We start from the raw sequence: 15,981 nt of genomic DNA, 5'->3' as shown, positions 1-15,981 counted from the left end.
ATTGACAGAACTGTATAGACTGTTTGTCTTGGCAGCAAGAACGCCACAACCTGGTTTGTCACCCGATCAGCTCCACTTCTCATGATAAACATTATTAAGGTATTGTCTGATCTGGCCATATAGAAGGGAACTTCCTCGACCGTCGAATCAACGGAATGATGACCTGTGATCTTTGACTGTGATATTGTTGGAGTAGTGGGACTGCTATCTCTTCCCGAATCACAGTGGTTGACTGGCCAAACCTTTCACATCTCGGGTGATGCCCATGTGGTCTGAACTCGGTTCCAGTTTGAAAGGGAAGTCTCTGGACGTGGAAGTAGTTAATTAAAACTGTAAACATCTGTAGCAAGAGTGAAAAATTACTTTGTGTACAAGCAGAGTTCTGGCTCCTTTGCTCGCCAAATCACATACACGCTTATTTCCTTACAGTTGGCTAGTTAGGCTTTAAAAATCTTTGCCAGTTATTTAGTTTTGCCAGGAGCCACAGACGAGGGCTTAGTTCTATTTTGATATCAAGAAGAAGGCTGAGTATTCGGTACCTACTGGCGAAGGCAGGGCCCCGGAAAGGAGCACGTAATGCCGACTTACTCATTCTTAGAAAGCAATATCAAGCTACTAAGCACGTAATGCTCGGTGAGGACCATCAGGTAATTATGTAGAGATCACTCCTCGAAACTAATATGGGAAAGCATAATGACATGTAACATGTAGACAGCTGACGAGGTGCATTAAGGGCCCTTGCAGCAGCCTTCTTTGATTTAACGTGACCAGCTTCAACTGCAAGTGAATGTTATGAAAATTCCCGATTGAACATATGGCTTATGCGCTGTTAGTCTGCGGTCTATTTCCAAGGGGCGGCCTATTTCTAGCAGGCGGTCCAATTCAGAAGTCTAATTTAGAAGACGGAACTCCCCGCTTGCGGAAGGCCTACCGACCAATCATACTTGGATATGTTGGCCTCATTATACCGCACGATGCATAAAATCCCGGGTCGGATAGACTTTTTACGAACTGATGTATATTATTTGCGTCATGCTCACATGTAACTAATTGCTGCAAAGTACCTGGCAATCCCAGCGAGGTCTCTTCTAGTCCTCAGGAGTAGATCCACACTGTATATAAAAAGCCTACATTACCCTTCGAAACAGAAACAAAAGCGGGGACAGTTTTTATGATCAACTGTCTTACCTTTCATATTTAACTAAGAATACTTCATCCTTCATCTCATGTCTCTCGTCGTTATTACTGGTGCCACTGGCACCCAGGGTGGCTCCGTCGCGCGCCAGCTTGCCAAAAATCCTGCATGGAAAGTTCGTGGTCTTACACGCAATGCGCAAAGCACCAAGGCCAGGGAGCTCAAAACTCTCGGTGTCGAGATGGTGACAGCAGATCTGAATGACGCAAGAACACTGCCAGAGGCATTCGAGGGTGCTACGGCAATCTTCTGTGTAACCTTTTTCTGGGATATTGCTACAACCGAGGGCATCGATGCGGCGACAAAAGGGGAATTACAGCAGTTTATCAATGTCGTTCAGGTTGCTGCTAAATTACCCACATTAAGACATCTGGTCCTGAGTGTTATGCCGAACTGCGAGACGCTCTCTGGTGGCATTCTACCTTGTCCGCATTGGGATGCGAAAGCCCGAGGCGGAGAGTACGTGAAAAGAGAGCTTCCGCAGCTAGCGGCTAAGACAACATACGTCTGGATGGGTTGGTACGTGGATAATCTGGCGGGGCAACCTCTCATGAAACCACAGCCTTATTTAGGCAAATACATTATCGCCCAACCCTCAAAGCCTGATGCTATTGTGCCCGTTGCTGGTGTTGTGGAGGTGAACACAGGAATCACCGTTCAGAGCATTCTAGCTCAACCCGAGAAAACCCATGGGAAATACGTGCCGAAATTGACAGACCTCATTTCGTGGACTGCAATAGCAGAAGGATGGAGCAAATATACTGGTGAGACGGCTGTGTATGCAGAGATTTCCGATTCAGAGTTTGAAAAGCTGGTTGGGCCCTCATTCGGTCCGGAGATTGCCCGTCAGTTCCGGTTTAGTGAGGAATATCCAGACTGGTATACTTATCATCCAGAAGATACTCTAAGTTTGAAGGACTTGGGTGTCGGTGAGGAGGTGCTTGGCTTCTATAAGGGACTTGAGTATTTCAAGTCCCAAATCCAGCCTTAGGATTTCTTGATCATTGCTGGTGCATACAAATACTGTATATAGATCAAAATACTACGCATACAAAGCCCGAAGTTTCATTTGTACTGTGTACACACATCGGGATCACGTAGCGAAAACAATTTGCGTAGACTACCACGCAAACATAGGAGCTCTAAATAATAGCTGGGCAGTGGGCACAGATTAACAATGGCATTATAAGCGATAGGGTACAAAGGGTCACGATAGCAAGGCAGAAATCGCGCCTCATGCCTCCCTAGACAGGTAAATTAACTTGAGAAGTGCTGGGAATGTTCGGCCATCATTGCCTGGAACATCCTCTGTTCCCCGAGGGATCATTCTCATTGTAATAAATTGCAAGCAGATAGAACCTCAAGGGAGTAATAATACGGTCACAATGAGTCTTGATAGGTGGATAGGGAGGCGAAATATTTAGGCTAAAATACATATAATAACTCCTGCAAATGTGGCGAGTACGGCCATTGCCTCTCATAGCAGTTCTTTGACAATCTGCTCTATATCATCCTTCGCAAGGCCCAACCGTTCGTTCCAGAAACCATGCCGACTCTCATCGCCCAGGGCTTGCTTGCCAAACGCTCCCCCGGTGGTCAAATCCACGATTCCGGCAAAATCACCCGCGGCAAGCCTTCTCTTGCCCCTATTGATGACCTCCTCGGATGTGACATGCTTCACGGTCCATCTCTGCCCATCGACCTTCTCGACCACGTCAAGAATGTCTTTCTGGCTAACATTAAAAGACGATAGGAAGACATACTGGTTCTTTGTCTCCTCCGGGTGATCGAGTATCGCAACTAGGGCTCTGCCAATCGTTGGCAGATTCGTCGTAGTAAAAACCGAAGTACCGCCGTCAATGAGAGTTGCGGTTTTTGAGGCGAGGTCGATGCCAAAGAACCCAACTCGCATGGCCCAGTCAAAGAATGCGCCAGTAACTACACTCGTCCAGGACATCTGAGACTCTTTAGATATAAGGTAGTCAACAGTCGCGCTCTTGTGCGGCAAAACATGCGGGTTCAGGGCGGCAAACTCGGGATTCCGTGAGTAGGGGCCGAACTCGCTAGGGAAGAATCTTTTTACTCCTGCAGCGAGGGCGGCATCAATGAAGACCTGCTGGTCCCCTGCTGCGATACCGCCGACCATACTTATGACTGCATCCTGGCCGTCCATTGCCCGCTTAACAGATGATACATCGGTATAGTCTGCTTTGAAGACAGGCACGCCGTCGGGAAATGTTGATGTCGACTCTTTGCGCGCCAGAACGCTGACACGGTACGGAGATGCTAGGAATGCTTCAAGGACCGGAACACCTAGGTTTCCGCCTGCCTACAGGACGTGTTAGTTCAAAGGCTGTGGGTAGGGCGAATGCTAAATTTGTATGCAGGCATACACCAATAAGCAGAACATTCTTGAACGTGGCCATTGTGCTGTAGATGATAGCCAGCCTAATGAGGTGATGAAATAAAGTCGAAATGATACAAACTCTTGAAGGCTTTCGTTGAAGAGGAAGATGCGAGGTGAAGGGCCATCTCGCATTCGATTTATATGCTCCATATCTGTCTAATGCCCACAACACACGATGATTATAAATAACCCCGTGAGAGAAAGGAAGTCTTGATTTATAACCAGAATGGTTCTTGGATGAAGGTTTCCGTTTATCGCCCCGACCCCACAAATATATTAATGCACGTTGAAGTTTCAAGTTGGATTGCTCATTCTCATGAGAGATTGTACCATAAAAACTCATACACAAGATGAATATCGTATCTGATCGATCTCTAGAGAGACCACCTAGCCACGGAACTCCATACGTATGACTAGGCTATTGTGGTCCTCATTCATTCCTGTATTAGATTTCCAATGATAGAAATCAATTATATCTCGATTCACCAGTCGGAGATGTTTACTCATCAAGCCGACGGTTTGCCCTAATAACGTAACGCGTATTTTACCAACAATGGATACCTAATTAGCCGTTGGAGTTGATATCTCATCAGTATTATTTGTTTACTCATCAACCGAGAGAGCTCATTGCATTGCAACCCCACACACTGGAAGTAGTACGTAGTCACAGACATATTGGTGTGATCGGCCATTGCGGGAGCAAGCCACCAAGCCACCAAGCCACCATCAAGACGTCTCGGAAGATAACACCACCTACCATACGCCGAGGCCATGAAGAACTTACGTTCCAAAATAGGGGCTAAGCTATAGAGCCGATGATTCTGGAGACCGAGTCTGAGTGTTTAATTACTGGTTATGGCAGGCGCTTACACGCTAGTTCGCCCAGGTCAAGCTATCTCTCCAGCAGTTTAATAGCCATGGCATAAGCTTCATCCCTTTTCTTCTCCCCTTCGCTGCCTTTCCCAGTAAATTTATCCCAAGCGTGGTTGACCCCGTCAATCCGTTTTGATACTAGATGGAAGCTGCCCCGCCCTCTCTCCTCGCTTGCCCTCTGTGCAAAGCTCTCTGTTTCGGGGGCCAATGAATCGCATGCACAGGTGATGATAAGGACATTCTCAGGCAGTCGATCCACATCCGCCAAAGCAGGTGACAGCAGTGGACATCTAGGATCCTGAGCGCCAATGTAACATTGGTTGAAGAATCGTGCCACATTTGCTGGTATCGGAGCTCCCGATGGATCTGGTGCCATCTTTAGACTAGGGTCGATTGTGAAATTTGTTGGTGGATAGAACAGGAGAAGAGAGCGGAAGACACCCTTTGGGAAGGTACCAGCAATTGCAACCCCGAGCGCGAGATTTCCACCCGCACTGAATCCAGAGAGGGAAAGGTGAGTGGGATCGAATTCGCTAGGCCGGGATAGGATGTATTTCACGACATCCTCTGCATCATTAGGCGCAGCAGGAAACGGGCATTCTGGGCCTAGGCGATATTGGATATCGAGGACTGTGTAGTTGGCTTCGTCGGCAACCAGGCGGCAGAAATAGTCATCACTGCCGTGCCAGCGTAGAATGAAGCCACTGCCGTGGAAGTTGATTAGAACGGGTGAAACAGACCGCCTCTCGGAGCTGCTAGGCCGGTAGACATGGGCTTTGATTGTGCGACTCGAGTCGCGAGCTGGTATCTGGATAACATCGTTATATGACAGCGAAGTGACTGGGCAAGGCTGGGCAAGCCGCATGATACTGGCAATGGCCTTGAGGTATATGGATCTGAAGGTCGACATAGTAAGAGTGAGTATTGGGGCCATTGATATCGAAACATCGACCTGGCAGAATGGTGCAACAAAATATTCAAATACCAAAGAGCATTTTAATAGCAGTCGTCACCATAAGGCGATCAAAGTAAGCCGGCAAATGATTCCATGATCTCCGGCAATAGGAGCTGGCTCGGCTTCGTGCAAGGAGGTGATGCCGACTCCGGGTCGTACGATCAACCCCACCTCGTAAACTGTAGTTGATCCAACATGTATGGGCTCCAAGGATACAAGGCATATTATAGAAAATGTATTGATAGATTAGTGATAGTTACCCTCTCGGCTTTGCGGCCCGGCATTAATGAATTGTGTGCGTGTATCCACCCTCGGCTCGCAGGTTCTGTAATAATAGTATTATGCATATGAAAATCACTTTAGCTGAGCCATGTATGCTCTAATACCTACTTTTGCGTTGCTTCGATAAAAGACACCCTTCCCCCATTTTGTTTTGCTGACTTCTCTCTTGCTTCATACTATACACGAATTTTCTGCAATTAAACGAACATTTTTCCCCTGGCCATCGTGACAAGCCTTTCACGAGCGAGATACTCCATGAGCCCCTTCTACAGCAAGTACAGGGACGCTAGAATAGTCCTCGGGAAGCACGAAATCGTGAGACACGTTGGCAGCCCTCAGTGCCGGTTCTTCTCCCCGAATCTGTTCGGGGGCAACTGGACTGGAAACGCATTATTGTTACTGGTGGTGCTCAAGGGATAGGTGAGAGCGTAGTCCGCGCCTACGCAGCCGAAGCTGCTACTATAACCTCGATGGACATCAAATATTCTCTCGGCGCCGAAATCGCCATTGAATCAACTGCAACTGGTCCAGGCTCCGTCTCCTATAAATCGCTAAATGTCACTTCTAAGAGTGCAGTCACCTCCGCCTTTACTGCTGCAGCGGAGGAAATAGGTGGCCTCGACGTCCTTGTCCACGTCGCAGGAATCCAGCAACATGCGCCTTCGAATGACCCGTCTGAGGACTTCCTCGAGCAGGTCACCAAAGCCAATATCTGGAGCACGTTGTTCACCAACGCGGCGGCCTACCAGCTTATGAAGGAAGGCGGCAAAGGCGGCGCCATCATTAATTTCAGCTCCGAGGCAGGTCTCACGTCTGAAACCGCAAGTTTAGGATATTGCTTGCTAGCAAATGATTATACTTAGTAATAAACGCAGCGTTGAAATTGGGAAAGGGGGGCAGCAATATTAGTCCTTTAGGCGCAACCACCTAGGCGAGAAATAGAAAAAAGAGTTTATTAACCTGTATATAAAGTTAAAGGCTGTCTCTATAATGGTCTGAGGATTAATATAGGGAGGTAGTCATTCTGATATTATCTTTTTACAGCGTGATTCTGGATCCTGATAAAACAGCTACTCTGCAGTATTATATCTCAAGATCCTGGAGGAGAATCTGCCTAGAATTTAGGAACCAGGTCTTACTTTCATGCAAGATAATACCCCTATTCATATAGTTTGATTAGTAAAGAGGTTGTTCAAGAATTAAGTAATTTCATTGCCAGAGTACCTGCTATACTCGCCTCATTTAAACCCTATTAAACATGCGTGGCTCGCGTGGGCTAGGTTGAGTCGATGCCGCGGTGAATTTAGGCAATAATTGATACTGGAGGTTGGTATACAAAGTATTAGTTAATATAATTATAAATTTCGGGTTCTCTAGGTTTTAATATATCTTTCAATAATTTTTAATAATTTTTTACCAGTCAATTGATACTGTGGTACTACACGAAAGTTGAATCTCGAAAATATATATTGTGGAGGAGTAAGCCGTTGAACGGAAACTTTTGGCGTAGAACTTTACATGCTCACTTGCCGACCCGCAGGATAACAATATATTAGGATGATTCTTTGGTACTATACAGGCTGCGTGAAGGAGTGCCTCAATGTGAGCCAATTCTCCTGGTATCGGCACTTTCACGCCAAGTCAGGACACCGAACCTGGAAACAAATCTTCACATAAAGCGACCCAGATAGCTGTGATGACAATGAATGAATGCAATTTATCGTCAAGGATGACGAGGCCTTTTGCATTTAGCCGGCGATTCACACTGTGGTCGTCTATTTGAGTGGGTGTAGGGGATGAGGGCCTTGGCATGAAGGTAGGTCCATCTGTGGCAGTGTATTCATGATAGACCTCTAGAATATTCCCCGTCATGGACGCAATTACAGGATGTCGCCGTGTGCGAGGGTCAAGAATGCTGAAAGTGAACCGCTTGCCTCCTTCGAATGGCTGCTGAGGAGTCGACGGGGCCAATGACGATACTGGGCGCTTCCTCTGACTTCGTAATGCCCATCGCACAACCTGCACACCATGCTCCGAATGAGTCACGAATTCATAAGAGCCGCCAGCCGTATTTTTCGACTCCCAAATCGGGCCGGAGTCCAGACATATCAAAGCATCACCCCTCAATTGCATAGTTGCCGTTGATATCGTAGCTACAACACTTCGGTGATACTCGTCCCCACTGTCTGTAAATTGACAAGCATCTCTCGATTCTGCTGCTGCAGGACTGCAATATTCGCTCGTGGTGATGACGAAATCATTAGGTCCAAAGCTCTTTTTGCGTCTAAACAAGGCCGAAGACTTTCGAGCCCGGCAAGGAACATATTTTCTGGACGGCAGGATTTCTAAGATCGGCAGCGGCCGGTTCGTCTGGGATAACTGTTGAATTTGCAGCAGCAGCTTCTGACGCAAGCACATGCATTTGAGTCCGACATTGGAAGCAGGTCGAGCAACCTGATAGATGGACTTTGGTCGTGAGCGCTTCTTGTGGTCAGACAAGTCGACATCGGATTCAGCTAGCATTGATGTTGACGCTTGCGAGCTGCCTGCCTCACTTGATTCTGTGACAGAACCCATGGGTTGATCCAGCGACCCCGCAAGAGGAGATTCGCCAGTGTTTTGGAGTTTCCAAAGTCAAGTAGCCAAGAAGGGAGGTGTCAACAATGGCCAGAATGAGAGCTGAAGTCGTATGTAAGAGCACCTATAATATTTACGAAAGGGTAGATATCAGCGATATTTTTGGACCAGCTAAAAATTAATACTAGTCTGTTTGAGAAGAGACGTACATGGCAATTCTGGACTGAGGAGAATCCAACGAGATATGGATGGCAAAGATGAAAAGAGTAAAAAATAGAAAGCCAGATGGTAGCTATCTGGATCTTAAAAGCCGAAAGAAGCAAGAGAGCAACAAAATGCTAGAGAAAGAAGCATGGGAAACGAATTACAAAATCTCCGACATGCTAATGGCCCCTCGAGAAATGGTACAAAAGGCGCCCTGGGCACTTCCGTGGTCTGAATAAAGAGCAACGTGGCACAGACCCAGAGACGGTGTCACGATCTTGGGAAACATTCGAGACGATAGTAGGTATTCTATGACTGAGACTTGTGGGCATTGCGGTTCATTATTCCTCTTAACTTCCGTAGTCTTCGCGGCGTTTCTTTGTCGGCTGTATTAGGGTTACCCGATGATATGACTCAGGACAGGAAGGCCATTACTAATTGCTATGGGTATTTTATTAACCACCCATCAATGTTCTGGTATGCTGGTCAAGTGGAATAAGCGCAGCTGATTTTTTCTAATCCCTTCCCGAAACTGTCACAACTTCCGACGCACGATAGCTGTAAACTAGTTACTGTGATGACCTATTGCTTTCTAATGATAATGTTGAAGGGGCTCGGAGCTTGCGGCATCCATCACTAAACGCCCATGAAATAACTCATGTCTATACAACCCGGACCTACACCGGACAGCTAAGAAATTATGTAAAAGATTTAAGTTTATTCTAATACGGTTAGTGTATTTCTAAGCATCAGGTAATTCCAGGGGCTAGGTGTCTATTGGTGGGCCGATAGTTAGACGGTTTTCCAATGGGAGGAGCTGATTAATTCACGTCACTTTATGCAAGATTAGGCCGGATTATCTCGTAAATTACTCTTAGCATTATAATTACCAGGCGTGACGCCCATCGCTTGCATCTTCAGGCCAAGTCAGATATTCTTGAACAAAATGAGTGTCCCCCGCAAGGTCAAAACGATATTCAAGGCCACTGAAGCTATCGAAGGAGGAGGAGCGAAGGTTTTGCGCTCCATCGGAAGTAGGAAGCTCCAAAATTTCACACCCTTCTTGCTATTGGACCATGCCACGGTTGGCTCGGATGCAGGGTTCCCTGAGCATCCTCACCGGGGACAGGAGACGATTAGCTATTGCCTATCTGGCTCTGTGCTTCATGAAGACTTTACGGGACACAAGGGTACTCTCACACCAGGTGACTTGCAATTCATGACAGCAGGTCGGGGAATCATGCATGCAGAACAACCTTGTGAGAATCCGGATGGAAGCCCAGGGGTTGGACTCCAACTCTGGATTGATTTACCCAAAGAGCTGAAATATATCGAACCACGATACCGATATCTCAACAAGTCCGATATACCAACAATTCAACTTGATCACGGTCGAGTCACGGTTGCAGTAATATCCGGGCAGACACATGGTACCGAGTCAAAGCCAGATTTGACCTACACGCCGATATGGTACTTGGATATCACAATCCACCCGGGCGGCAAGATTAACCAGCCAGTTCCCCTTGAGTGGAACACATTTGCTTACGTCCTTGAGGGCACGACGGTATTCAACTGTGCAAATTCAACTCACTCTGCCGCCGCTCTTCACACCGTCGTCTTCGACGGCAAGGGCACTCATATCGAAGCATTGGTTGCCGAGCATGAAAAACGCCCCTCTCGTTTCATTCTTTTTTCTGGTCAGCCATTGAAGCAGAGGATTGTCCATTACGGACCGTTTGTGTGCACAAGCGAGGAAGAGGTGTACCAGGCGATGTCGGATTTTCGAAATGGTAAAAATGGCTTTGAGCGAGCCCTCGGTTGGAAGAGTGGTATCATCAAGTCAATGGCATACTGAGAAGATGACACACCGAGGAGTGCGTTTGACCACAGTGGCCGGCAAAAGCCGTCTAGGTTTGTAAGATGGCCCGAGAATCAGAGTCTCTATGACATTTTTATCGTGATCTCTTCCAAGGATGAGGTGCTTGGTCAATCCTCTCTGATTGATATATAAAAGGTACACAATTCGGAACTCAATTGCAGTTGAATGATCTAGTTTGTATAAATTCAAGAGAATATACATGTAGTGAAAGTGCCTATTGCAAGTTTTGGCTATGAAATATCTTTCATCAATGTCAGCCGTGGTGCATTTAGGGTTTTAGCTCTACGCTCTTGATACATGTGAATATCCCACCTTCTCATCTTCCCGTACTGTCTCCTCACCAAGCTCCAAGCTAGTAAGTTCACGAAGCCAGTGCACACCGCCGTCCACCTCGTGGTGAGCAAAGGATAGCTGGAGGTGATGGCAATGAGATGTGCTGTTCTTACGCGGGAAGAAACGTCGACCTACCGATTTGCCCTGTTCCATGGTCAACAGTTTTGCAAAACCGTCCTTCTCCCTGGCAAGAGATTCCGCAAACGCTAGAATGGCCTCTCGTCGCTTCGCATAGGTTGTACCCGACCAGCTTGAAGCGGCCGACTTGGCGGCTTGGACTGCATCATTGACATCACTAGTCTGCGATAGAGGCACTTCAGGATTTGCTTCTTCTGTGGCGGGGTCGATTCCATGACGCGTTGCGGGTGTCGTGGTGCATTTGCCATTTATGACATTGTAAAAGGTGTCGAAGCCAATGGCAGGAGTGGTATCAGTTGACATCGTGAGCGATTCGTCGCCTCGACCTTTCGCCTTGTTTGGGGAAGTTGGGCATTCGCAGAGGCGTAGATGGAATCTTGCCAAACCGTTTAAAATCCCACGCGTATAGGTCGAGAGTTAAATTCCACGGCAGCTGCTTACGCGCTTTTCCCTCGGGCATGCGAACCTCGGATAAGCCTTGAACTTGCATCACCGACGGAACCGTGATTACCGATGCTTTCCTTATAGTTGCCGGATTCAATTTCAAGATTCATATTATATTACCTATCCTTAGCTTCTCCATGAAGTTTATCTGGGTATAAAATAACAGGATGCCAATTGACACAGGAGGAGGTAGATTAGGGCTCCATTATACTTGGCATCCGCTCGGTCATTATTCTCAGCACCTTCCTAAGTTAGTTGACTACCTCTCTTGAATTTTAACAATTGGACCTCCCTATAGAAAGATAGTTGAGTGCAAGTAAGTATATGTGTGGCCACTACCAAAACGAGACTCTTGACAATCCTAGTACGTTATTACCTGTTCTAGTTGCCAAGTGCCCAAGGACTATTTATGAAACTGTTTGCTCTAGCGTGAATTACGTGACTCTTACCACGCGCTTTATAATCGGAATATTCGTTGGCTTGAAATCAGTAACATGCTTTCCGGTTTACAGGCTCTGGATTAGGTGTACACACCCTGGAGCTGACAAATTGAGGTTATCATCCATTCAACAGAATGGGACTCATGCCCTTGGCACTTGCCAGCGCAGACCACAACGGTCTACATAAAGGCGAAGCAATTTCTGATCAATCTATTCAACTCAGCTGACAAGATGGCAATATACACTGGTATTTTACTATTGAGCTTCGTTGCTAAAATTTGGGGGCTGAACATCCTCTTTGACGGTGGCACCATTATCGGCTTCGACGATGGTACGCAATCACTGAATGTTTTTCGACATACGTCACTCCTGGTCGAAGGTGACACAATCTCAGCCATTTTCCCGTCGGGTATCGATTATACCTTGCCACAAGAAATAGAAATAGTTCCTTGCACAGGAAAAATACTGTCGCCAGGTTTCATCGACACCCACCGACATTTGTGGCAAACAGCATACAGGACCATTGCATCAAATATCACCCTAGCAAGCTATGAGGCCACCTTATCCCCGTTTGTTAGTCACATTGTTGATCGTTTCTCGGCCGATGATATATACTACGGGCAAATGTTTGGGATCAGGGAGTCATTGAATGCTGGTGTCACTACGATTGTGGATCATGCTCATGCTACATTTACCCCAGAAACAGCCGCCTCCAGCTTACAAGCGTCGATTGATACTGGTGCAAGGACATACTGGTGCTTTCAGGTTCACACCCCCTTGAACAATTTTACGCTAGATAGTCAGGGGGACAATATTCGGACACTCGGTGCATCGATCGACTGGAGGTCTACTCCGGTAGAATTGGGAGTCTCGTTCGATGAGTTCTCAACTGTTACGAAGCAAGTGATTGATACTGTTCGCAGAAACATGTTGTAAGTCGTTTTCCGTTTTCTCGGGGCGATTTTCTCAAACGTAGGGCTTAGGGACCTTAACATCTCGCTCCTCTCGACCCATTACCTCGGTGGTCATTGGAGAGGTAAGTATATGGTTGCAAGTATTGCGGAGAGCCTCGCGCTGACCCGTCTAAGCCTTAAACAGCCCGACTCTCCTCCACAATTTTGGTCTTCTCAACCACACCTTCCCAGTTATTTTTGCTCACGGGACTTTCATCACTCCTGATGATTATGAGCTCCTGAGAGAATATAACCACTATGTTGCAATTGCTGCGGAGTCCGAGATGCATTTTGGACATGACTATCCTTACGCCCACAAGATAATGGATCGTGCCGCCCTTGCTGTCCATGCTCATTTTACTTTCAGTGCCGATATAGTCACTCAAGCGCGTATCTGGCTTCAGTCCGTTCGGCGCCTGCTCTTCAGCAAAGCTGTCACCGATTGGAAGATTCCAAGGAACAACGCCATGTCGGTGAACCAGGCGTTCCTCCTAGCAACAAGAAACGGTGCACAAGCACTTCACCGCTCAGATATCGGAGTTCTAAAAGTTGGAGCGAAGGCCGATATTGTGGTTTTTGACGGGAATGCAATAAACCTCATCGGCTGGCGTGATCCAGTAGCCGCGATTGTCCTTCACTCCAACCCCGGGAATGTCGAACATGTCCTCGTTGATGGTCAGTTTCGCAAGCGTGATTTTACGCTGGTCGCTCCTCCAGAGGTGTCAAGAAATCTGGATGACGCGACTGAACGTTTCCTGAATAGTGCAGACCGTCTCCAGTCGCAGTTTGTGGCAGATGGAGAGGCTCACCTTGAGGGTGAATATAGGAAAGCGGTGAATTATGTGACGCTGGAGCAAGTGGATGTTTTGGGTGGTGATGCAAATGGATACTAGTCCGCAATCGGCTTCACGAGTGCTCTATGGGCAATCGGCAGGAGAGAGCGTAAAAGAATTGGCTATAGGGATGTTTCTGTAAGCCCGAGCTATCGCCAGGTAATCATCGGTTTAGGCAGCGGAAAGCCACTACGTCCAAGCAGGGTCGAATCCTCGAAATATTTAAAGATGTATCCCACAATCAGAATTCTGTTTTGGGGAATCGTGCTGTGGATTCCAAAACCGTGCAAGGCGTTCCAACTGTATGAACATCGGCTAATTCATGAGTGTTAAGATTATCAAGGCTACTTGCCTGTATATAAGAACAAAATTAGTTCTAACTGTAAGGTGGTTTACGCCTCAGGCGGATATGATCTCTACCCTCTATCACGACACGCCATGCGATGTTTAACTAGCATTTAGGAATCTAGGATTAGAATACTCTCCATAATAAAACCTAAAATATACCACGGCCTGCAGTGATTGGCTACTCGACTTTCTGTCCAACAAACGCTTTCCATGATGTTGGCGGTTGGTCAAGCAGAGCGAGACTACTTTCCAAACCGGCACCTGCGTAGTATCCCGGGTCGACTAATAGCTCCATATTCTCATATATCTCCTGCGCGGCTGCGGGAGGTAAGAACGACTTGAAAGCTTCCGCTGGAACCGTTAGGAAATTGGCTACTTTTCCAGTAATTTCCGAGAACTCTTTCACCATTTGGGTAGGGGAGTAGTAGTCTGTTGCCCCATAGACTCGCTCTCCGAGGAGGGAACCGCGACTTTTTATAATAGCTTTCACAAAAAGGCCTTCACATCCGCATTAGTATTTGGCACCTCCAACTACTTCACAATGGGGAGAAGAAAATACCGGTATCTCCAGCAGCGTCAAATAGGGGCAGCCTTGCATTGTCACCGACAGGCAAGGTAAAGAGATAGCTCCCATCATCTTGTTGTCGGATCATATCTTTGAACGATGACATAAAAGTGCCAGGGAGGAAGAAAGTAGCTGGCACACCAATTGCTCGGATGTACTCCTCAATCTCTGCCTTCCCATCGAAGTGGTGTATATTGGACAGTCGACCCTGACTAGCTTTCGTTGTATTGATCAGGGACGAGAAAATCAAATGCTGCACATGGGTGGCCCTGCAAGCGTCCGCTACTGCTTTACCTTGCGCCATCTCAGTCGCCTTGGACGCCGTCTCCCAAAAGTTCGTGACGAGGAAGACAGTATGGGCACCCCTGACGGCAGCTGCAAGTGAAGCAGCATCATTCATATCACCCTCGACAACTAATGTCAGCAGCCGCCTCCTGGTTGCTCTGGCTCAACACTCACGGTTACCACTTCAATGCCCTTTTCACTCAGTTGTTTCGCCCCTGGCTTCGTGGCATCTCGCGTAATACCTCGGATTTTGAACTCCTTGGAGAGGGCTGGGTCGGCTAGAACATGGCGAATAACAGAGCCACCTTGGTTTCCGGTAGCACCGAAGACAACGAGGAGCTTAGACATAATGACGGCGGGTTGAAAGTCGCTTGTGGTGTGTAGAGGAGGAAGACAAAGTGGGAATAGCCGATGCTGCTTGATTTAATGATATAATACGTGCCAGAACTGGTTAATTTACGCCGTGATAACGCCCCTTTTATAGCCCATTGAAGAGTCGTGGACAAATCTCCATCCCACACATCATATCCTGTGTCGTCATGGCGGCGCTGCGATGACCATGAATTAATAAGTTTACGTGTGAAGAGTGATACTTCCCATTGGATTAGTGGTCTTAGTGGTCTGGTTACAGGTTGCTTAGTATCATTATGTAAAAAGCTTGGCCAATAAACGAAAATGTTGGCTGCTCCACTGCGAGTAACGGATGGAGTTTGGGTCAAGCAACTTCTGTTCCTCAAGTCAACTTAAATTGGCAGTCTTGGCACCTGCCAGAACAACCGATGAGCCAATCCAAAGATCTTGGCTAAACTTTAAAGTTTCTTGCTACTACGCCGAAAGAAGTAATGTTTAGTTGACTAACCACAAGGAACGGATTACGTGAGAAGGACTAGAATGTAACTAACAAACGAGTGAGTGAATATACTCTCCGCACCGTTCGTCCGCTCCAGTCGTACCGGGTGCCTCAGGACTTCAGGTATCTTCGGGTGCGGGACTGCAGAGTTCCGGTTTGGCCGAAGGATTCCTCAAGTTCGGGACCCGGGATGGAGGGTTGGTGCAGGCTGCCGAAGGAATTAGGCACACTGCTGTAGTCCCGGTGCTGGTTGCTGATGACTTCGGTCTTCCGTTCCTATCTACCCAGCCAAGTTGGTAATGCAAAATCCGTATTCTAGTACACACCTACCGGGGACATCATGACGCAACAACCTGTGGGTTACAATGGCTGAAAAATATGTACCTGCCTCTACTTTTAATCTGGGCCCAGTGGGATCTA

The 15,981-nt window shown here is 47.3% G+C and overlaps 9 protein-coding genes across 9 annotated transcripts; 4 read left to right on the top strand and 5 right to left on the bottom strand.

The window, feature by feature from the left end:
• Nucleotides 1-1,226: 1,226 nt before the first annotated feature.
• Nucleotides 1,227-2,186, top strand: ASPVEDRAFT_84875 (uncharacterized protein; the record flags this gene model as incomplete). The annotated part of the gene is made up of 1 exon (XM_040817617.1): nt 1,227-2,186. The coding sequence occupies one exon, from the start codon at nt 1,227-1,229 to the stop codon at nt 2,184-2,186; it is 960 nt and encodes a 319-aa protein (XP_040669190.1).
• A 486-nt stretch (nt 2,187-2,672) lies between these two features.
• Nucleotides 2,673-3,621, bottom strand: ASPVEDRAFT_53843 (aromatic alcohol reductase; the record flags this gene model as incomplete). Its single annotated transcript, XM_040814849.1, has 2 exons — nt 2,673-3,524; nt 3,589-3,621. 2 exons carry the CDS (start codon nt 3,619-3,621, stop codon nt 2,673-2,675), a joined length of 885 nt encoding a protein of 294 aa, XP_040669189.1.
• Nucleotides 3,622-4,284: 663 nt separating this feature from the next.
• Nucleotides 4,285-5,486, bottom strand: ASPVEDRAFT_42903 (uncharacterized protein). Its single transcript, XM_040812693.1, has one exon. The coding sequence runs from the start codon at nt 5,407-5,409 to the stop codon at nt 4,495-4,497; it is 915 nt and encodes a 304-aa protein (XP_040669188.1). The 5' UTR covers nt 5,410-5,486; the 3' UTR covers nt 4,285-4,494.
• Nucleotides 5,487-6,182: 696 nt separating this feature from the next.
• ASPVEDRAFT_29942 (uncharacterized protein) lies at nt 6,183-6,575 on the top strand (the record flags this gene model as incomplete). Its single annotated transcript, XM_040810293.1, has 1 exon — nt 6,183-6,575. The coding sequence occupies one exon, from the start codon at nt 6,183-6,185 to the stop codon at nt 6,573-6,575; it is 393 nt and encodes a 130-aa protein (XP_040669187.1).
• A 672-nt stretch (nt 6,576-7,247) lies between these two features.
• On the bottom strand, nt 7,248-8,289 carry ASPVEDRAFT_73114 (uncharacterized protein; the record flags this gene model as incomplete). Its single annotated transcript, XM_040816187.1, has 1 exon — nt 7,248-8,289. The coding sequence occupies one exon, from the start codon at nt 8,287-8,289 to the stop codon at nt 7,354-7,356; it is 936 nt and encodes a 311-aa protein (XP_040669186.1). The 3' UTR covers nt 7,248-7,353.
• A 1,147-nt stretch (nt 8,290-9,436) lies between these two features.
• On the top strand, nt 9,437-10,520 carry ASPVEDRAFT_42901 (pirin family protein; the record flags this gene model as incomplete). Its single annotated transcript, XM_040812692.1, has 1 exon — nt 9,437-10,520. The coding sequence occupies one exon, from the start codon at nt 9,440-9,442 to the stop codon at nt 10,346-10,348; it is 909 nt and encodes a 302-aa protein (XP_040669185.1). The 3' UTR covers nt 10,349-10,520.
• A 134-nt stretch (nt 10,521-10,654) lies between these two features.
• ASPVEDRAFT_84869 (uncharacterized protein) lies at nt 10,655-11,146 on the bottom strand (the record flags this gene model as incomplete). Its single annotated transcript, XM_040817616.1, has 1 exon — nt 10,655-11,146. The coding sequence occupies one exon, from the start codon at nt 11,144-11,146 to the stop codon at nt 10,655-10,657; it is 492 nt and encodes a 163-aa protein (XP_040669184.1).
• An 812-nt stretch (nt 11,147-11,958) lies between these two features.
• ASPVEDRAFT_151929 (uncharacterized protein) lies at nt 11,959-13,745 on the top strand (the record flags this gene model as incomplete). Its single annotated transcript, XM_040808281.1, has 3 exons — nt 11,959-12,659; nt 12,711-12,763; nt 12,816-13,745. 3 exons carry the CDS (start codon nt 11,959-11,961, stop codon nt 13,571-13,573), a joined length of 1,512 nt encoding a protein of 503 aa, XP_040669183.1. The 3' UTR covers nt 13,574-13,745.
• Nucleotides 13,746-14,039: 294 nt separating this feature from the next.
• Nucleotides 14,040-15,302, bottom strand: ASPVEDRAFT_194975 (NmrA/HSCARG family protein; the record flags this gene model as incomplete). Its single annotated transcript, XM_040809174.1, has 3 exons — nt 14,886-15,302; nt 14,421-14,832; nt 14,040-14,359 (listed from the first exon to the last, which is right to left on the bottom strand). The coding sequence occupies exons 1-3, from the start codon at nt 15,057-15,059 to the stop codon at nt 14,040-14,042; spliced, it is 906 nt and encodes a 301-aa protein (XP_040669182.1). The 5' UTR covers nt 15,060-15,302.
• Nucleotides 15,303-15,981: the final 679 nt, after the last annotated feature.

This window comes from Aspergillus versicolor (genome assembly GCF_001890125.1).
Source record: "Aspergillus versicolor CBS 583.65 unplaced genomic scaffold ASPVEscaffold_6, whole genome shotgun sequence".
NCBI lineage: Eukaryota > Fungi > Ascomycota > Eurotiomycetes > Eurotiales > Aspergillaceae > Aspergillus > Aspergillus versicolor.
The sequence above is the reverse complement of the archived record's forward strand: the minus strand, read 5'-3'. Positions and strand labels throughout refer to the sequence as shown.